We start from the raw sequence: 22,461 nt of genomic DNA on the forward strand, positions 1-22,461 counted from the left end.
TCTCCCGCTGGGCCAGTAGAAATTTTAGCCGCGGTGACAGAATCACTCACAGGTCTGTAGACGTGGCAAAGTGCAGGTAGAGACAATTGTGTGTTGCTGCTCTGCCATCTTCCCCATGGTAACGTTCCTGTGAGGCCATCGCTGCCTAAGGATGCTGTCTATACTTCAGCCACATGTGTTAGGTATTTATAAGTTCATTTTCAACCTGAAAACTACATGGAAAGGGTACAAATTCAGCTGACTAACCATCTTTTATTTTTTAAAATAACCTCTTCTGAAATCTCACTGGCTCCTTGACAATTTTCTCTTTGAGTAATAAAATTAAGGTTAATTACTTGGATCTTTCTATTGCTATTTTAGTATCTTTCACCAATCCCTGAAAGAGCAAAAGGACGATTGTGTCAGTGGCCTGAATGTGTGGGGCATGTGTCATTGATGGGGGTCAGTAGTGGTGCTCAGAATGGACCCACAGAGGACAGAATAGACCTGTATGGTCTTCTTAGTGCCCAAGCCAGAGAGGCTCCTGTGTCTTGAGATCCTAAGCGATTTGGGAAGTAGCGCAGATGGGGAGATTTGGTGGATAGGAGCTGTTGGTAAATCATTTCTTGTTTCTTTTTACAAGGTGCAGTTTCCCAAACAGGTATCTCAAGAAGTACAAGCTCCAGCGTATTTTTCAAGCAACATGATTAACATCATTGAACTTTTTGATGATGCCACAGTCTTGAAGCCATCTCTCAACTTCACAGCCACTGTGAGTTGGCATATTTATTAATGGCCTAAAGCAGTAAGTTCAGCTTAGTGAAACAGAATGGGAACTAGTACTTTCTGTAGTTTTAAAAACTTGAAGTAGATAAATTTCCCTCTTCAGTTGTATGAGGCATGTGGAATTGTTTCCAAATGATGTTTATCTACTTTATCCCAAAAAGTACTTTCCAAAAAATTTTCCTCAAAATATATTTAATAAGCTGTTTAAGTTAGACTTGGATTGCAGTTTGAAGTTTTGTAAATTAATTGAAGTAATTAGATGCTAGTCAAAAAAATTCCGTTTCAACTTGATTTTTATAATGACTAATCTTACTTCTAGCAAAGGTGTAGCATTAAATCTTATCAGCACATCTACTCACTTATTGAGAGAATATTGAATTATCATTTATTACCTGAGTGAATTCTGACCCTGAGCAGGGCGTGCTGCTGGGTGGGGCTCTGAGACTGAAGAGGGACCCAGTCCCTCCCCTGGAGTCACAGTGTTTGTGACAGTGATGGGAAAATAGACACACAACTGTGACTCAGGGCAGGATAAGATCCGTGTCATGAGTACATTCCTATAGGAATTTAAAACAGGTGTTGGCCGACTTTTCCTGCAATGGGCTAGATGTAAATATTTTTAGCTCTGTGGGCCGTTGGTCTGGGTCACCACTGTGCAGCTCTGACACTGTTGCGTGAAGCAGCCCCTGCAGCTTGGTAGCCAAGTCAGGGTGACTGCTTCTCAACAAACTTTCTTTGCAAAGAGGCTGGATTTGGCCTCCTTGCCTGGCATAGCTTGCTGACCCCTGAAAATACAGGTGGGATCACTGCTTATTGAATAGATGGAGAGAACATTTACAGTTTCTGTATTGGGGTATCTGTGGAGATCTGGGGACAGGGATGCGCTCAGAGAGGGCGTGTAAGCTGTGTCCCCCTTCTTCATATCTTGTTTGCCCTAAGCATCTCTTCCCTTCGGCTTAATATCCTTTTATAATACACCAGTGATCTAGTGAGGGAAAAAAGTTTTAGAGAGCTCCTGATTTTAATATTCTTATAATTTAGACAGTTGGGAAAGGTAGGTTAAAAAAAAAAGCCCCAAATGACATGAGGTTGCAAATGGTAATTTCCAAGTGAACAGAGGGAAACAATGAGAGTTCAGGGAGGGAGGGCTGGCTTTGGGATGGGGTGGGGTCATTCAGGGAGGCTTTCTGGAAGGGGAAGGTTTAGGCTATTTGTGAAAAGATCAGTCGTATTTTCAGTGTTGGGATGTGTGAGTTGTAAGTGGGGAACCAGATGAGCTGAGACAGAGGTGAGCACTTTGGTTGGCGAGCTCAGGGTGTGTTCAGGTGACAGCGACTGGGCCAGGGCAGTGGCAGCAGAGAGCTGGTGTTCCCTGTCCAGGAGTGGTCAGAGGGAAGACAGGAGGTGGAGCTCGGGGAGTTTGCCGAGGGTCCTCAGGGTCTCTCTCACCTGTTGTTTAGCTTTATGCTCTAGGCAGTGAGGAGCCTAGAGCCTTAATGAGTGTGGGAGGGGTGGGACAAAAGCAGTGTCCCTGGGGGACTGGGGGATCTGTGTGTGGGAGGATGGCAGCAGCCTGGGCGTGAGGCAGGGAGGAGCCTCCTGGTGGAGGAAGTGGGTGGAGATGTCAGAAGTACTTTTCCTCTCCCTAGGGTCCTCTGGTTCTGCTCCTTTGGGTTTCTTGCTTGCTTTTGTTTCTCCAGAGTTGGCTCTCCAGGAGGGAATCAGGAGCCTATTATAATAGACCATTCTGGCTGCTTCTTAACTTTGTATGTGCTGCCCAGGGACTCTTGAGTCCCTTGGAATCATTTAAGTGTCCTCAATCTTCCAGGACAAATTATCAGAGCCCGGGCAGTCCCCTGCCACCGCTTTGGCAGTGCCTGTTTACTGAGCCAGTGAGGAAAGGAGGCCTTGATTCTGCAGGCGATGCTTCTTCCTCGACAGTCCTGTCATTTCACTCCCGAGTGTCAGCAGAGGCCGTCAGGCACCCGCGGGTGTTCTGTGGCAGAGCTGGAGTCCCAGAGCTGAAACCGTCCCCTCCGGCACGCCTGGCGCTGGCTCCCTTGTCTGCAGTTGGGCTCACTGCATTTGCTGGCTTGTTGAGATACTATGAACTTTTCTGTTTTCTGCTGTTTTCTTGGTGCCTGTTCTGGCACCGTGTTTACTTACCATAGATGTAGGAGTGGTTATTGTTAACATAGCAGAACCAGTGGTTTGGCTGTTTAATTTTCAACTTGGTGTGTTTTGTAAAGCTTGAATCCTTCATGATTTTGCATGCAGCTTTCTCTTGATTTGTCTGTGTTAATGCTAAGGAAAATAAGGGAGACATATCAAAATAATTACCCCAAAGGGTATAAGGTCTTGAATATTTTTACCATAGCAAAATAGATGTGATAGAAAAATTTCCATTTTAACCATGCAAAAAAATGCAATTCAGTGGCATTAATGACCCTTCATAATGTTGTACAACATCATGACTGTGTATTTCCAGAACTTTTCATCACTCTAGACAGAGACTCAGTGACCAGGAAGCACTAACTCCCCATTGCCCCCCTCCCTCAGCAACCCTGGTCACCGCTAATCTACGTCTGTGCTGGGGAATGTGCCTCTTGTGGAGAAGTCCTTTATGTGTAATCATACAGTATTTGTCCTTTTGTGACTGCCTGATTTCACTTAGTATAATATATTCAAGATTCATCCGTGTTGTAGCATGTATCAGAATTGTCTTTTTTATGGGTGAATGATATTCCATTGTGTAAATAGGCCACATTTTGTTTGTTCTAGTGATGGAAACCTAGGTTGTTGCTGTCCTTTGGCTCTTGGGACTAATGCTGCTGGGCACGTTGATGTATAGATACCTCCTTGAGTCCCTGTTTTCAGTTCCTTTATGGTGGAATTGCTGAGTCATATTCTAATTCTGTGTTTGGGCCAATTTCATTCATTCTTTTAGCCTGTTTTACTCACTCTTGCTAGCAATGAGCATTGTGTTTTTACAAACAGTGTTGTTGCTGGTGAGGGTGTGGCGAAAAGAGAACACTCCTACACTGTTGGTAGGATTGCAGTTTGGTGCAGCCAATGTGGAAAACTGTATCAAGATTCCTTAAAAAAACTGAAAATAGACTTACCCAAAGATCCAGCAGTCCCACTCCTGGGCATATAACCAGAGGAAACTCTGGTTTGAAAAGGTACATGCACCCATATTCATAGCAGCACTATTTACTGTAGCCAAGACATGGAAACAACCTAAATGTCCATTGATAGAAGACTGGATAAAGAGGCTGCAGGGTGTGTGTGTGTGTGTTTATAGTGGAATACATAAGAAAAGGATAAAATAATGCTATTTGCAGCAACAGGGATGCACCTGGAGGTCATTCTATTAGGGAAAGAAAGAAATTGTCATTAAATGAATAATTTCTTTTTTTATATCACTTTTGTTGGCTTTGAAATGACCTTTTCTGCTTGTGAGAGTGTGAGAGGATGTGTGTCTGTGTCTTTGTTTGGGTATGGGAGAGTGTATGCTCACGTGTGTACCTAAACTCTCAAAACTGAGCAGTAGTAAAACAAAAACAAAGACGGGGGAATATCTCCACATTTTGCACAAAAACAAGTGATCAGCAGTGAGTTAGGAGTATGGGTGACTGATAATTTAGAGAACATTTAAACTTCTATTTTAAAAGGAAATTAAAATGATTCTTTCTAGGAGTGTGGCCCTGGGTATTGACAGATGCAAACCTTGCGAAGGGTGACATTGATGGTGTTTGTAAGTCAAAGCTGGCAATGTGACTTAAAGTCTTTAGGTCTTTCATCTCAGGTATTAAAGTTAGTTATGCAGGGGTGAGTACTTCCTGGCTGAACATGGATGCCGTGATTGTCACTTTCTGTTCTCTGATCCTACAGTGTGTGCAGTTTACAGCACTTGGAAGTACATCCGCGCCGTGACGTGGAGTGTTTTTGGCTACTGTCTAGATCTTTGTAATGAATGCTTTCCATGTGCTCTGTTATTTCGTGACGTGGTTGTATTTTTCGACCTATTGGAAGATCCTTTGCCTCCAATTTGTATTACAAACTATGCTGTTATTTTCGAATTAGACACAACACACACTGAGTTCCTCCTGGGCGGGGTCACATTTGTACATCCTAGTCCCCTGGATTGGTAAGTGGAGATGACCACCCAGCTAACAATAGTAAGTGTGCTTTTAGGAAGAAGTCATGCAAAGGTTTGACTGAAGGAAATGTATCAATGAGAAAGGTAAATTCTAGAAGTTGTTCTCTTTTCTTTTAGGTAAAATTATGCAGATATCATCTTGAAAGGCTCTAGAACTCTCCTAGTTTCTATCCATGAATTCCCTGATTCTGTCAGATGTTCCCAGTTACTCCACGCTGAGCCCCAGGCTCTCCAGCTTTAGGTTGGTTCTTGCCACCACTGGACAGCTGAGTGTCTGTCCTGAAATTAAAAGAACAATTTTATAAAGACTTTGTGAAGTTATGCATGTGTTAAAAGACGCATGGCCCATTTAGCTGTCCTCATGTAATCATCTCTCCTAGACAGCCTTCCCACAGGCTTTTCCATTCTCTGTCTGTCAGGTTCAGCCTTTACTCACCTTGGCTCGTGTTTACTTCCTGAACCCTGATGCCCACAGCAATGCTCATTCTATTCGTAGTAATAGTTTTGTGTCCTTTACCTTTTCTAGGAACCTTCTTCTACCTTCCACTGTAGCAGAAGAAGCATGATAGTCTTACTAGTGTGTCATGTTCCTAGAAACCTTCTCAAGTCACTGCCATGAATGTTTCTGCCTGTCTGCTGGTTCAGGGTCAGTAGGTATATAGGGTTCAGTATTTTCTTGGTGTCTTCAAGATCATTGTCCAACAACCCCCAATTAAGAGGACCTTATCACTTGACTCTCAAACATTTCAATTACAAATCCTTTGGTCAACATTCAGGTCACCCACTTTCCCTTTTCCTCTTCCTACATTGATGACTCTCACAAAAGATTCAAAGTCTTACTCTTGTCCTCCTGGGGGATTTGAATGTCCATGTGGTTGGTCCATCTAATGTGCACTATCCTGTGATCACCACTGTGGCAACACTGGGCACCCAGGGTCACATTATCACCTGAGCACTACTGTACCACTGACGTCTCAAATGCCTGTCCTCCCACCCTGTTTACGCCCTCACTCCTTCAATTCTATTAAATGTTTCTTTGGTCTTACTAAAGAGCAGATTATCTTCTTTCGTCTTGACATCTGGTTATTCTGGGTCACTGGCTCCTTCTGCCCCTATTTTCCTTCAGTACCTGAAGCACATGGTCAGTGAAGCTGGTAGAATTCTTCCCTAGTCCCTTGTCCTTCTATGACATCTTCCCCATGAAACCCAAGATGGACCAACTCAACTCTGTCTTACCCTGTGTCTGCACCCTGATGCCTACAAAGGCAATCTTGAGAAACAGATGAGAAAATAAATGGCAAAACAATTAATAAAATCTTAGACCCAGAGAAATGCTATTCTTCATGAGCCTGGCAACTTTGGGATACTTTATAAAAATGTACAACCAATATACACTTCCAGGACTAATATCTGAGTCATACTTTTTTGAGAATAATTTTGACAGAGACTTTTAATGAGGGTAATATTTCATTCTGTTGGTGTCAGGTTTTTCTAATGGGACCAGAGTCCCAGGATGACACAGTTGAGTCAGGCTGGTGGCAATACCATGACATGCAATGCCTTTTGTGGGCACAACCTTACCACTCACAGGCTTTGGAAAATGAGGGAATTTAATGTAAATGGGAGTTTAATGTGAGAACTGGAAGAGTGTGCTTTCCCCCACATGGCTTAAGGTAGAGTGGAAAACATAGGAAAGAAATGAGGTTTTTTTCTGATACCCTTTCGCCCTCTCCTTGGCTGAAGCTTTCCGTCTCATGTTTCTCCAAGCTTGAACCTCACAGATTGAACCACACCAAAAGCAACATTTTCTTGAGGAAGTTTAAAATGCAAAACCTTTGATGAGTTTTTCTCCCAGGTTAAGGTGATCATTGAGAATAGGGATGATTTTGATACTCTGACAGCTTCAGATGAAATCACTGCCCCAGGACCCCAGAAACTGTCCTGGTTCCCAGTGAGGATGGGGCAACTCTTCTTTTCCCAGTTACACCAGCACACCTGGGACAAATTCCTGTCACAGTCACAGCTGTCTCACTTGGTGCTTCTGATGCCGTCACCCAAAGAGTTTTAGTGAAGGTAAGGATTTGAAGTCTAAATAAATGAAATGGAAATTCATAACTGAAAAGGAAAGAGAAAGTGGTTTTTGTCTTGGTTAAATCTATTGGCAAGACCTAGTAGATCCTCTTCACCCTCCTGGCAATGCCTGATGGTTTTCCATCTGAATGGAAAACTATATCCCATGTATGTTTTAGAAGTAACTGCCAGTGTCTCCTTTAAATTTATAAGGTGACTAGAAAGCAAGTCAGTTGTATTCACAATCTGTGTGATGTTGGGATCCTCTTAAGTCATGCCAAGTTGTCATGTAGATTCTGAATTTTGGGATTCCTCAGTACGGGTAGAAGAGATTTTGTAGATGTTTTTCAGAGAAGAGAGTATGCAAACAGATGGCTCAGAATAGGGGTTAAGCGCTTGTGTTCTGGAGTGAGACAGCCCTGGGTTCGCATGCCTGCTCTGTCAAGGGTGCCTTTGGACAAGGTATTTGACCTGCCTCTTTTGATGATAATAGGACCCACCTAAGAGGATTTCTCACCACCTTTTCATCTTATTCTTTGTCATTTCCATTGCCATTCTGTGAAATGTTTTGTCCAGCTTAACTAGAATGTAAACATTTATCAACAAATTTGAAGCAAGAATCAAGACATGGTGGGTACTTATGTAACCACGCACAGGCCAGACTTACTATCTGCGTAGAGTTCTCTGTAAACAGATGAGTGGAGACCGTGTTAATTGTGTTCCTTTTCTCAACAGGCTGAAGGGATAGAAAAATCCTATTCACAATCCATCTTATTAGACTTGATGGACAGCAGGTGACAAACTGCCCTGAGAACTTCTTTTCTCCCTCCCTTCTCATACAGTGAGCGGTTGTGAGAGTTCAGATCAGCTGCAGGTGGTAAGAATAGAGTATATCACCATCACTGCTGGTTTACTTGCATATAATAATATATATTTTTTCATCAGTTTGCAGGTGTATTTTCTTACTTAGTCCTAATGAGAAGTAGTTGCAAAGTGGTTTTAGTTGGTACCCACTGCTGAAGACAGAAAGGCTGTGTGTCCTGGACCAGTTCTTGTCAGTCGTCAGCACGCATGAAGCACCTGGGGAGCTTGGGTGAAGGCAGAGTCTGGGTTAGGAGGCCTGGGGTGGGGCCTCAGATTATGCACGTCTCACAAGCTCCCAGACTAGCCTGTGGCTGGAGGGAGGGGTTATTCTAAGGGCAGAGCTTCTTGACCACTGGTGAATGCCAGCACCGTCTGTGGGGCTTTGCAAACACACGAAGCTCTGGATTCTGTTGTCACTCTGCTCAGAGTCTCTGGGGCTGTGGCTGGGCTTGCATATTTTGAAAAGTTTCCATGAGTGCTTCTGATCACCAAATGCTGAGCACTGCTGCCTGAGCCGTTCTCTGTGCAGAACACAAGTAACCTTCATGGCAGGAGCTGCCCACTGGCTGGGTGCCCCTCTCCTAGCTACCTTTTGATAGCCAACCTAAAAGTCCTTTCAACTGTCCAACAGAGCTTCCACGCAAGTGGTTTATTTATAGAGTTGTGCTGTACACATACCTGAAGGCCGTGTGTCTAAAGACATCTAAGTAGTTTGTTAGGTCTTTGAGGTGTCAGAACCGAGGGCACTTTTTCAGATGTTCTTTTAAATCTCATTTGCAGGTGTCACACTTTTTATTATAACCCCCAACAACCAGTTGCGAGGATTTTTTGGGGAGTCTTAGATAAAATTCTTAAAAAAAATTAAATAATCTTTTTTCTCAGGGATGCTCAGAGATGCCTTAGCACCTCCCACAGTGTTAAGCTGCTGAGTGATGCAGCAAACACATGCGTGGTTGAGGTGCACACACACACACAGATATACACACATACACACAAACACATAACACACATACACAAATACACACATACATACACACATAACACGCATACATACATACACCCATAACACACGCATACATACACATACACAGGAGGGGAAGAAGCCTCGGATTGTAAATGACACCACTGCTCTTCACATTGGAATGAGTCCGCCTATGGTTATTGAACTGCCGTGAGGTTTCATTCTAAAGCTTGATTTCAGTAATGGATTTTAAAGCTTTACCATTACATGGTTATTTATTGAAATAAAAAACCCCTATTGTTACTCCAGATGCAAGAATGTTAGTTTGTTGCCTGTTGTAAATTTTTGAGAGTCTGTGTTCACTTTGCATATTAGAAACGTAAGCTGCAGTGGTAATAATAGTTAAAAGCGTAGCCTGCAGCGGTGTGGACCTCACTGCGTTAACATCTAAAGTTTAAGACACACGCTCGCACGGTTGCAGCCTACTCACATGAAGCTCTTTCTCTCTTGTGGATTCAGTTTATTTTAGAAGCAGCTTTTCACTAGGTATCTGGACTTGGAAGGGTGTAAATTTCTAAAATAAGCCACATGACGGATATCCTATGCAGTTTAACCATACTGGGGTCAGAATTAGAACTCAGCCTCTATATGTGTAAAATTTTATGTATTTTCCTGAGTTATGGTGTTAGAATGCGGGTAAAGTGTGTGTTTTGTATAACTTTAAGTAACTAACTTTGAAGAATATTTCTAATCCCTTTTCATCCTGAGATTCACTGAAATGCTTGAAACACTTGTTAGCTCTGCTTTGTTGTTGCTGAATAGAGCACATTGAAACATACCACAACCCCTGCTCTTAGAAATGTCATTTCTCAAGAACTTGTAGTGTATTAGTAAGGAAATCAGAATAAAATTCTATTCCTGTGAAGAATACTAATAATAAAACCTTTTTTTTCTATATAAGAATGATGGTTTCTTGATTAATTCCTGAAATTTTTGTCTGAGAATTTTTTTAAACTTACTTTTTGCTAAAATATGCCATGTCTTTGAGCTGGAAGTCTCCTAATTTGTCACATAACCTGCAAGTTCAGTACCTCTCATTTGGCCAGTTTTCCTAAAAGCTTGATGTGCAGTTTCTGCTCTGCTCCACACAGTGGAATAACAATACTGCTTCTGGGTCAGGTGCCTTCTGCTCTCACAGGGAGTCTCTTTGCCACCAGTAGGTACAGTTATTTGAGGATTTGCTGAACATTTTAAATATCTTGTGTTTTCAGCAGATATTCTTGGTTCTTCCATAAATGGCTTTGCCTCACGAATTTGGATGCCTCATGGCTGTGGTGAACAGAACATGCTAAATTTTGCTCCAAATATTTATGTTTTGGATTACCTGACTAAAGAGAAACAAGTGACCGGATTTAAGAGAAAAAGCCCTCTCTTTCATTTATGAAGCAAGGTAAGCATTTTGGAAACATACTTTTAATTGTAAAAGTAAATTTGATTAGTTTTCTTCAGTCAGAGTTGACCCTAGACTGTTTCAAAATGGACAGACTTTTGTCTCTGTGATTGTGGGACTACACGGGGCTGAATGTGCCAGAGCTGCAAGCAGTGGGAAGCTGTCACTGTCCTCCCTCAGCTCAGTGCTCAGTAATCATCGTGAAGGTGTTTGTTGAGGAGTTCTGTTCATTCAGTTCATTAAGGGATGTGTATTTTCAGAAGGGACGTGAAATTTAAAGCCACTTAAAATGAGTGTCCACTGATACATTCCACATTCATGGAGCATCTCTTAGGGCCGGGGTCAGGTCCAGTGCTGAGGAGGTGGAGGAAGTCAGGCCTTTGCTCTCAAGGAAGTCTCCGCACCATGGAGAAAGTCTGTACAAAAATGCACATGGTGCCGTTTGGCGGGGACCTTCTCAGTGCGTTTAACATTGCAAGTAGTTGGGGGTTAGGAGAGAAGTGTGTTCATGGGGAGGCCCTGCTGGCCCCTTAGAAATGCCACACCAGCAAGTCCTCTGCCCTGCCTTCTGCAGAGGCTGATACTGTTTGCAGATGCCAGATGCTCTGTATCTACAACTGGCTAATAACAACAGTTAACATCAGTTGAGTGCTCACTATGTGGCAGGCGGTGTCCTAAGCACCTTGCATCTAATATCTCCTTTCCTGGTCACAGTCAGTGTGGTGATTGTCCTTGTGTTGTTACAAATGAGGCAACTCAGGCATAGGAAAGTTAACTAACTTGCTAGGATCACGTAGCAAGTGAGTGGCAGGGCTGGGATTTCAACTCCCTGTCTGGCCCCTGGGTCCATGCTCTTACTGTCCATACTTAGGAGAAAATGAAAAGTTGTGAGGCCTTGTGACTAATTGTAATGTAAACTTGATTTCCTCAAAAACTCCCAAAGCCAGCCACCTGAAGTCCCACTCTCAGTCTTGCACTGCCATTAGGGGCCTCTAGCAAGACCTCTGTGTGACCGAATTGATCCGTCTGCAGAGTCTGGGATGCTTGCTGTCGGTCAAACTCATGAGGATTAGAATAGTTCATGCAAAGTGATAGGAAAATGCTTGCTCAGTATAAAGTATAAATTGAATCAACGCTTTTCAAACTCGTAAACCTTTTGACTTTTTATTTTCCTAGTGAATGAGTTCAATGTCACTAGAGGCAAGCTATTAGTGGTTTTGCTAACTTTCCCAAAGTTAAGAATTAGAAAACTTAGTAAAGACATTATTTTAATGTGAGCTTTTCTTCCGGTTTCCCTCAGTGTGTAGAGACTTGTTTATCCTAAACCAAAATCTATGTACTAATGATAACTATCACTGTTTTTATGTGTTCATTTAATTCTCACATAACCCATACTGTTATCACTTCCATTTTACAGGTGAGTAAACTGGGGCATCACGAGGTTAAATAACTTCCCTTTAGTTACCCGAAGGTGGTGTGGCTCTGGGGTCCATGCTCAGAACACTATGGGACAGTGTTTCTTGCAGCATTCTTAGATTGTTGGAAACAATAAGATGTGATGGAGGAAGACCAGGGATGGGGCCAAGGTGCTTCAGTAGACCAGCCTGCCAGAGATCTCTGTGGGGGTTCTGATAAAATAGTAAGAGGACCATGGGGCCTTGTGGGTAAGGAGACACCAGAAGTTAGAATTTGGGGAGTCAGGTTGGACCAGAGAGAGCTGTACGGTGTTGGATCTGAGGGGATGAGTGGCAGGCAGCTCTCCCTGGGTGGCTGACCTGGACAAGGGCTGATTGTAAGGGGGGTAATCAGTGAGTAACCAGTGAGGCCTTGAGTTTTCCAGGATGCTTTCATAGAGGAGAGGGGGCTTGATCACCTTGTCAACTGATCTATAATACAGTTGACCCTTAAGCAACAAGGGTTGGAGCTGCATGGGTCCATTCATATGCAGATATTCATCAATATTAAGTCTACAGTACTCCACAGTGTGGTTGGCTGAGTTCAGGGATGCAGAGGAACTGTGGATGCAGAGGGCCAACTCTGTTCTATGTGGATTTACCCCAGTGTGGCTCAGGAATCTACTGTATACACTTTTCAAAGTGGTTTGGAGGTATGGAGGGTCATCCTATTCACTTAGCCTGTAGTTGGAGGCTAGTAACTTTGCGACTGTCATTCATGGGTCATTCATTTGGCCAAATAGAGCCAGAATTGTGAAGTAGGTAGGGTGGTGGTCTTTTTTCATTCATTCATTCATTCATTCATTCAGACCTTTGTTGTACACATATTTATTGAGTACCTGCTGTATGCCAGGCACTGGGAATACAAAAGGAAGAGTTCCCTTCCCTCATGTTGCTTACGCTATGGTAGGACTAGGAAGAGACGGTTAATGTATCAGTCAGTACACTGGGCAATAAGAAAAATGTCAGAGATATGTCTGGCAAAGAATTCAAAGAGAGGTCATTGACAGAGTGGAACTAGTAGCTACTTGAGGTTGAAGAGCTAACACTTAACAGTGAAATCTGAATGACACAGGCCAGCCGTCCAAAGATGAGGCAGCAAAGCATTCCCCAGAGAAGGAAGAGCCAGTGCTGCTGTGTGAGGCCGACTCCGCTCGGCATGCTTGAGGGATGCTGGCAACAGAAGGCCTGTTAGCAGGACTCGACCCCCTGATACTCAGCAGGTGGGCACTGCTTGTTGAGAGCCCTCTGCTGGAGGCCTGGCCACGTGCATGAAGGGAGACTGGAGACCCGCAGACCCCAGGAGGGGTTGTTTGTAGTGATTTTCCCATTCTTCTAGTGTTGCCCTTCTTAGAAGGATATTAGCCTTCTAGTACTATCCTTCTGAGGAGATGATATGCCAAGTAGGATTGCATGCCAGGCCAACGGCATGTTTTACACTGAAGGATTTATTAGGTGGCTAAAATGATAAATTCAAGATCTACAACATGTGAAATTCTTTCAGGTATTCTGGATTGATTTCACACAAAATGTATTTTATCTTTGATCAACCCATCGCCCCCATTCCCAGTCCTGAGGCCTGTTTTCCCTTTGCTTCTTTGGAAGAATTTCTCAGAGCTTTCATTTTGCCGCCAATATGACTTAACCCAGAACTCTCTCATTGTGTGACTTTATTTCAGTTGACAACAGGAATAAACTGAAGGGCAAGGAGGTTGAAAGAGTTTTCGGGGGGAGCTCTCCGGGGGATGAGGCCCTCAGCATCCTGAAGCTCCACACCACTCCATGACCAGTCACATGCCAACACGTCTTTCTTGGGTGAGTCTAAATTCTGCAAATGTCCTGAACCAGCCAGCCAAGTAGCAGCAATATTTGAAAGGAAAGCAGTGTGGCCCAGAAGCAGTGGCAGAGATCAGAGATGCCTGGGGCTGGCACGTGCGGGCAGGGCGTGCTGGGCCTCAGGGCCTCTGTGCGCACGGGTAGGGGCTCGGGGTTCCGAGGCGCACGGGCACTGCATCAGCGTTGCTAGGCTGCGGTTACTGTGTATGGATAGAATCCAACGGACACAGCTTCCCAGCCAGACCCCAGTGGTGGTGGAAAGCCTACTTGTAGAGATAATGAGCCGATTTTTTTGCGTTTGCCATGCGAGCTGCGAGTCGCCTGTGGGCTGTACCATCAGCCCTCAGAGAGACCGCAGGAACTCGCAGCCTGGCTACCACATTCACAGGAGGGACCTAAAAAAGATCCATAGAGCTGCCTGTGCTGGAGATGTCAGGAAGGTCCAGCGAGTACTCTTCCTGAGACAGAATGGCCTGGACGAGCGTGATAGAAAGAACAGGTCACAGGGGTGGCAGGACAGGGCGGGGCGGGTCTGGGAGGGGCCGGGGGCCGGGGGCCTGGCCCAGCTGTCAGTTTCCCTCTGAGGCTCCTGGAAACCAGCGTGGGGTCCAGTGGCCAGCAAACTTTATAGGCGGCTAAAGCTTGAGCTGGTTTTGGACCCACTCATAATTCCCCTTAGAGAGCACTTTCCTGACAGTTTTTCAGTGACTTAACTGCATGGCAGTAATAATAGAGACCAGATTCAACATAAAGATAAAAATGGCATCTTATTTTGAATGTACACTTTTATATACAGGAAAGTGTGTAATGAGAAAAATAATTGCCATGATAGGTGAGCCTCTGGGATAAAACTTCTTGGGATAAAATTCAAGATCCATTTTATATCAGTGTACACGTTTGTACATACATTCTTTACTGAAGGACCTTAGAGGACAACTTTGAAGTGGGGAGATAGATAGCTGTGCTCTTGAACACGTGGACTCATTTTCTTTAAATCTGTGGTCTTCCCATATTTATTGAATTTTCCATAAACCAAATTCAAATTACAGGCTTTTTTTGCTTGTTGCTTTCAAAGACTTGTCAGTAAAAATGAACATATTGTCTGACACAAATACACTGTACATCTTTTAAAGGCACAATGTTGGTTTTTTTTGTTAATCTTATTTTCTGATCTACAGGGTTTTAATTTTTTTTTATGTTGTTCAATCAACCTCCAGAATTCTTGCTTTTGAAGTCCTTCTTTGGAATGTCTTTGTCAGCATAAAAAATGTATAGATAGAAATTTATGTTTTCTTCTGGTACTTTTCTCACTTTGTATACTTAAAAATGTTTATCCATACGTCTTACACTTATGTATGTGAGATAAAAATCTAGCTACTTTCCTCTAAATAGATTGTTTCTCCATCACGCATGAATAACTTCTCTTTCCCTTATATGAAATTTCATCAGTAACAAGTTCTAAAGTCTTACATAGACTTGGGTGTTTGGGCATGTTCCGATCCATTCATTTATGTGTTTTTTCAACTGTTGGTAAATCAGTAATTTGTGGAAATTTACAGCACATTTTGATATCAAGAAGGGTAACGCTTTGTCTTTGTCTACTACACAGATGTTTGAATTTCATCACAAGAATTCAAAACAGCATGTGTAACTCACAATTTTTAAATGGAAGTCTAGTTGATTTACAATATTGCCTATCATGTTTTTAAGGTCTAAAGTTGATTTAAATGCCACCCGTGTGACAAGAACTGCAGTAGACCTGCGGCATGGACCATTATTGCACTTACTGAAAGGCACCATAGGTTGTCAAATGCCCCACTATTTTATGCCCCAATAAGGAAATTTGTTAAGTGCTGCCAACTCCCAGATACAGAGAACAAACTAGTGGTTCACAGTGGGAAGAGGGAAGCGGGGAGGGGCAGTATAGGGGTAGGGAACTTAGAGGCACAAACTGTAAGATTTGAAAGAAGCTACCAGAATATATTGTACAACACGGGGAGTATAGCTACTGTTTGATAATAACTCCAAGTGGAGTATAACTTTGAAAGGTTGTGAATCACTGAACTGTACACCTGTAATTTCTGTCACTGTGTTATACATCAGCTATACTTCCACAACAATAAAAATGCAACCGGAGACCAAAAGATATTCCAATAATTAGACCAACAGGAAAAATGAGAAACAGTTTTAAAAAATACTACCAATTATGGTTGTAAGACATGATGAATTTGAAATTGCCTTCCCATGCCAGAGATGTTAAACTGTGAGAAAATGAGCATCTTAGAATCATTGAAGTCCAGTGTTCTCTCTGATCCTTACAGAAGCAAAGTAGGTGTGATACCATTTTACTTCATTGAAATGCTGTCTTTGTAAAATAGTAGTGAGTCATGATTATATTGTCAGACAGCAACTGAGCTGTTACTTGTGCAAGGAACTGTTGCAAACACTTTGCATGGATTTTCACTGAAGCATCACAGCCGTGTCCTGTGAGATAACTCCTACTTCATCCCTGTTTGGTTGATGAGGAAATTGAGGCACAGAAAGGCTAAGTGGCAGCTTGTAAGTGACAGTTAAAGTAGAAGTCCGGCCCAAGTTGAGCTGAATCTCGAGGTCATGCTTACTATTCAAACAGGTTGTTCTTCCTTTAATGTGGTGAGTAATAAGAGCTTATAAATAGTGTTCTTCCTGCATAAGGAAACTGAGTAGTTCTTTTAAAGGGGTAGGAAGAGCATGCTATTGAATGTTTCCAGTGATATGAGTAATTGTATGTTTGAACTACTACGCTATAATGTCCTAAAAAGTTGTCTCCCGTTCATAGGACGGCCCTCCATTTGGCCTCTGCCAATGGCCACGGAGGCGTGGTGACTCTTCTTCTGGAGCGAGGCTGCCAGATCGATGCCCGGGACAGGAAGAAAAGGACGGCGCTGATCAAGGTGTGTAGCAGCCAGCCGTGCCCACATGAGGTGGAGTCCATGTAATGACTTAAAACTGAATTGGTTTGGTTTAAGCATAATGAACCGCTGGGACTTGTGGCATGTTGACTTGGAATTCCTGGCACTTACAGTCTGTTTCTTGGCATGATACCGACAGGCCGTACAGTGCGAGGCGGAGGAGTGCGTGGAGATCCTCCTGAAAAGTGGAGCGAACGTCAACGCCGCAGATGTGCTTGGCAACACCGCACTCCACTATGCGGCATGCCTCGACACCACGTCTATCGCGGAGAAGCTGCTGTCCCACGCCGCGGACGTGGACATGAAAAATCAGGTATAGCTCCACTCGCTTTCTTGACAAAGTATTTCAAATACAGGTTCTTTTTTAGCCACAGGTGTTTTATTTCTAATACATGTACCGAATAGACTACATCAGGCCCTGTTACCATGGAAACAAGTCCAAAGCCAACGCCAGGGGCTAGAGAAAGGTGATGCCCACAGGAAAGGCAGAGCTCTGTCACCCAGCACCTGTGCTACCCTGGAAGGAACAGCTCCCCATTAGGAAGTGCTTGGGAGTGGGTGGTAGGTTCAGAGGCCATAGAAGATGAAGGCCAGGGGGGAGTGAAATGATGATGAGGGCTGGCTGCCTTAAGAGGCGGGTTGGCTACTGGGGATGGGTGGGAGGAGGGAGGCTCAGTATGCAGCAGGGGAGCTGGGTGAGTGCACATGGGCAGGGGAGGCAGCAGGCCACAGGCCCTGAGCACCCCAGGACCCCCGGTAATAGGATCAGGGCAAGTGAGGTCAGTCAGGTCATGTTTGACAACCGGCAAGGGCATTCACTGGTGCTGGTGTCCATGTGGCCCACCACGTACACCTTAGGGTCTTCCACGCTTAGCCTGGTGTAGCTCCTCAGTGGGGCTGTGGCTCTTTGTGGGCAGCAGGTGATGGCAAAGCTGGTCCGCCTGCTTTTGCTCCAGGACATCTGTTACCTCCCGCCACTGCAGCCCTGCCAGGAATGCCCTCCGCTGACATAGTAGGTGCAGTTTTACGTATTGGAGGCTCAGGCACTTCCTGAGTGAAAATATTTGGAAAGAACTTGTCTAAGATTTCACTTTAAATAATGAGATTTGCAAAGAAGCATTAGAAGGTGCAGCTTTCTTTTGTTTATTTATGGCAGATATTTGTGCAAACGTTGCATTTGTTGCAGGTAAAAAAAAATTCTTTTCAGTTTTTACCCACTCACTTTTTTTTCTGTTTGGTGTAAAAATCAAAGAAAGCAAAACTTGCCTTGGAAATAGACTTTGTCTTAACACTGAAGCAAAACAAAAACATCTGACAGTGTAATCAACTTCTTGCTGCTATAGACAAGTTTCTGTTTTATTAAAACAAAGAATTTATCTAAAACTGATTTCTGTCTCATTGCCCAAGGCTTAAGGGGAAATAAAAGGAAACAGACTATGGATTGAGCAGTTGAAATATGCAGGCTAGTGTGGAAATTGGGAAATAGCAAGAGGAGGTTTTTGTTTTCCTTCTGTTTATGTAGTTGGGCAAGCTGTTCTTCACTTGTTGGGGAGAAACATTGTCATCTTGGGAAAGAGTGTGAGTGAACTGTACACTTGCCGAGACATCAGCTTTATGGGGACTCTGAGGAAATGACACTGGTGGTGAACAGGGGGTGAGTCCGTGGGAAATAAGAAGAACAGATAACAAACTGACCCAGTGTCCTATTCTGGCAGAAACAGCCTCTTAGATAAGAGTCTAGACTTGGCTGTCAAATCTAGGATGTCTTGATGGGAAGTAAAGAATGCAGAGATAATGAAATCAAGTTGCTTCTGAATTGAGTAGTCCCTGTTGTACTGCTGTCTACCCAGGAGAATGAAATGCAGTTTTGTTAAGTGACTTTTATGTCTCAACATTTCTTTGTTTGTGCAAATCCTCAGATGAGGGAAGGAACTGGCCCCGTGGGAAAGCGATGAGTCCGAACTGGTCGGTTGTCTCCTGTGCGAGTTCTCAGCTAAAATCGTGCCAGTGAACCACAATCACCTGGCAGCATCTCCAAAAATGTTCAAGCCTAGGCTGTCCCCTGAAGATTTTGAGTGAATAAATGTAGTAAGGCCTGGGCACGGGTAGTCGAAAGATTTCCTTGAGATTCTGATACAGCCCTTGGGTGAGAACTGTTGAATGGCTACGTGTACTACGTGTCAGTTCACAGCTCTTGAACAGAAGGCCTCTCTAGAAGAGTGGGAGTGTGACAGATGCGGCGTCCTTCAGTGCTCTCCTGTCCAGCCACAGAAGTCTGACTTCTATCCATCCCTACTTCTGTGCTTGACAAGTTAAAACGAGTATTATTGGCAGTATCTGTGGGCTTGAAGAATAACTCCTTTTTCCTTCCAATCACTGATCATTCAGTGTCACTCAAAGAGTCTTAGAAATTTGCTTCTGGTGAATGATTTAATAAGTAGAGCCCTTTAAGGATTTTGCACCTTTTGTTACCAACCAAGGCATTAGGCCAACAGGGTTTCCTGAGTGCAGTGATAGTAAATCATGACCCTTCTGTTGGTTAAATCTGTGTGACCGAATCTTGCAATATATCTGTTAGATTCACTGAGCACCTGCATCATTAAAATGGTGGGTTTTTTAAAAAAATGGCAGTATACTTGATTTACAGTGTTGTGTTAGTTTCTGCTTTATAGCGGTGATTCAGTTATATACACACACACACACTTTTTCATATTCTTGGCCGCTTTGGTTGACTACAGGATGTCGCATACAGGGCCTTGCACTGTATAGTGGGACGGTGTCGTTTATCTATTTTATATGCAGTAGTTTGTATTTGCTACTCCCAAACTACTAACTTACCCCGCCTCCACCACCTTTCCTCTCTGGTAGCCATCAGTTTGTTTTCTACATCTGTGAGTCTGTTTCTGTTTCTTCAGTAAGTTCATTGGTGTCATAGTTTGGAGTCCACATATTAAGTGATATCACCTGGGGTTTGTCTTTCTCTTTCCAACTTTCCTCATCCAGGATGATAATCTCTGGTCTCATGCATGTTGTTGCAAATGGCAGGATTTCATTGTTTTTATGGCCGAGTAGTATTCCATTCTATATGCATACACCATGCAAGATGGCAGTTTTAAACATCAAAACCCAGGAGGTTACTAACAGAAGGGAATTGTTTTAAGAACGTAGTTTCAGGCATCTTATGAACTAGACATCCATATGATTAACAATAAGGGAGACTGCGATACAGATTGTAGTCTGAGTAGTCATAGGAAAAGTTCTTAAAGTAGGTATTATGAGTCTTAATAGCACTTTTTATGACATGTTGGGGCCCAGTTTTTTTTTTTTTTTTTGGTAGGACATATGCTACTAAAGGAAGGAAAGGTTTTACATCCAAATATTTGCTTCATACCCAACTGTTTGGAAACACAGCAAACATACAAACACAAGTGGGCTATAGACAAAACATGGCCCCTGGATATGTTCAGTTGGCCTCCACACATTGAGTCAATGTTTAAAATTTAGGAGACTCGTGCAGAAATCTACATTTCAGACTTGAACTAAAGGAACAAATCTAGTCCCCCGTGAGCCCAGGCTCCCGTGTGGTCTGCTGTGCAGAGGCAGCCCCTAGTCAGTGGGGTGTGTGTTCTCCACTTTGCCGTCCTCACCTGGGACCTTCACTGAACATGGGTCCCCTACTTTGCCTCTGTAAGCATTTGATTTGACAATTCCTGTTTTACAGTATATTTTGATAATGATTTTGAGGTTTTAAAGGCAGTGTATATTAAATTTATAATCTATTTCATATTGTATAATAATCTCACGCATGGGATTGAATTTTTCAAATTAGAACTTATAAGTTGATTTTTAAAACAAACTTTTTCTTTTCATGAATATGCAAATAATCATATTCCCATCGGAATGTCTTTAAACCTGATGAGGTTGGTCGTGGTCAAATCTGTACAGGTTATGCTCACTGCAGACGGTGTGATGTCTTTCTCCTCCGCGTGGCTCCTTAGAGCTGCGCTTGACTCAGTAGCTACATGGCTCCCTGTGGAGCAGTGCTGAGAGCGCTGAGCGCAGTCACAGAGCAGTAAGGGGGCGACAGAAGGCCTGGCAGAAGCAAAGGTTCTTGGAACCAGTAAGTGCTTGAAGTGAGTTTTAGAGAATGACTTCACGGTGAACTTTCTGAAGAGCTCAAGGAGGAGTGTTTTAAAGAGTAGGAGCCCAGAGGGGTGAGGAGGAAGAGGCTACTTTGTATTTACTTTACATGATATGTTTATGTTCAGAGACTTACAAGTTTTTACATTCAGTTTTGAAATATGTAATTTTGTACATTATACACTGTTTTTGCTGTTTTACAGGATGACCTGACACCACTGTTACTTGCCAGAAGGAACAACAGGCAGCTAATGGCAGACTTTTTAAAGGAAAAACAGGCACATATGCCTACAGTTGAGAAGACGAAAAGGTACAGTAGTTTGTTACCTTTTAAAAAAAAAAACTTTGCTGTTGTTCCCGAGCAGTATCAGTTAGAAAACTTAAATTAATAAAATGATTAACTTAGAATCCACACATCTTCGGTTAGGGAGAAAAGCAATTCCGACTGGGTGTCACAAAGAACAGAATAGAACAGGATTCCTCTTCCTTTATAATATTGACTGATGTCATTTGCAACCTGATTCTTTTGATCATATGATCTTCTCATAGGTCAGGGAGATCACTTTCATTTTATTAGTATGAATTCCAATTTTAATTGATGTTATGATAGAACATTGAATATCTGAATTCTTTTATAATAATGTTTAAATTTCTACTGTGTATAGGTTTTTTCTTAAAAGATGAAGGTTAAACATAGAGGAATTTGTTTTATCTTTTAGATGACTATTAGCTTGAAATGACTTTCTTTGAAGAATACTGATATTTTTAGGTTATCACACACGAGTGTGCATCACCATTACCGGATCCTATGGGCTCATCCGTTTTTATCCTTTCTCAATTCTTGTTCATTTTGATGATTTTATTTTTAATTGATAATGGTAGAAACAGGAAAGATAGCTTTAGTGATTGAATAAACATTTCCTTTAAAGCAGACAAGGCAGTGGTAGATGATAAAGAGGAAAGAGTTGAGCTTTAGATCCAGACCAGGTTTAAGTCCTAGCTTTCCTGTTTGTCAGGTGTGTTCCCTGAGGAACATAACTTCTTATCGACAGATAAGTTTCCTGATATGTAAAGGAGGACAGGAGTACATCCTTTATGGGGGGTTGTGTGTAAGAAGGAAATACATACAGTATTTAATTCAGGGCCAAGCACATGCTTCTCAGCATGATTCACTGCAACCGGGACTATTTTCATTATTCATATTGTTTGAAGCCTGCAAACAGCTTTTGTTTTCCTGACCTCTAGCTGATTTTAAAGTATAAAATTTCAGACTCATCAAGAAATGGGGAAATCTTTATTTAAATCTTTCCCTACTTGACATAAGTGACCTCAGCATCGTTTCTTGTCCATCAGAGGACTTTAAATCTGCAAGTTCGTCTCTGTGTTACCCCAGGAGGACAGGGGGCTGCTTTTTTGTGGCTTGCTTTTGGCCTTGAGGTAACTTGCCGAGATGAACACTTGAGCATGTATATGATCAGTCTTACAGAGATGGTCAAGGTACAATATATCAAATAAGCTGTTGGAGTAAGTTAAGTAAATTCCTTGGGGAGGGGGTGGGTTTTCTTACCTGATTTTAGAACAGCCCTCATGCTTGCTGTAAATGATGAATCACCAAATATGGTCAGGCTTCTTCTTCAACAAGGCATTGATGTCTTTCCTCAAGATACCTAGGCATGGAGTGTAGAAGGATATGCTCTTATTAGTGGTTTTAATACGTAAGTGTTTACACTAAAATGGCGATGATCACTAAACTGAGGTTGAAAATAAGTGTTACTTGTCACACGACAGGTGAGAGTTCCGAGTTGGGT

At 42.8% G+C, this 22,461-nt stretch overlaps 1 protein-coding gene and 1 long non-coding RNA gene across 3 annotated transcripts in view; both read left to right on the forward strand.

The window, feature by feature from the left end:
- Positions 1 to 7,778: 7,778 nt before the first annotated feature.
- On the forward strand, positions 7,779 to 13,541 carry LOC140687404 (uncharacterized). Of its 2 annotated transcripts, none has more exons than XR_012061675.1 (3): positions 7,779 to 7,874; positions 10,097 to 10,272; positions 13,406 to 13,541. It is a non-coding gene; the product is annotated as an uncharacterized lncRNA (long non-coding RNA). The 2 variants fall into 2 exon arrangements; XR_012061674.1 differs by having other exon boundaries at positions 7,789 to 7,874; positions 10,094 to 10,272.
- A 124-nt stretch (positions 13,542 to 13,665) lies between these two features.
- Positions 13,666 to 22,461, forward strand: part of LOC140687509 (uncharacterized) — a 92,579-nt gene continuing 83,783 nt past the window's right edge. The window contains exons 1-4 of the mRNA XM_072944640.1: positions 13,666 to 14,061; positions 16,381 to 16,495; positions 16,653 to 16,826; positions 20,857 to 20,963. Coding sequence (XP_072800741.1) covers positions 13,769 to 14,061; positions 16,381 to 16,495; positions 16,653 to 16,826; positions 20,857 to 20,963 — 689 coding nt within the window. The 5' untranslated portion in view covers positions 13,666 to 13,768. The remainder of the gene's footprint in view (positions 14,062 to 16,380; positions 16,496 to 16,652; positions 16,827 to 20,856; positions 20,964 to 22,461) is intronic.

This window comes from Vicugna pacos, chromosome 19 (assembly GCF_048564905.1).
Source record: "Vicugna pacos chromosome 19, VicPac4, whole genome shotgun sequence".
NCBI lineage: Eukaryota > Metazoa > Chordata > Mammalia > Artiodactyla > Camelidae > Vicugna > Vicugna pacos.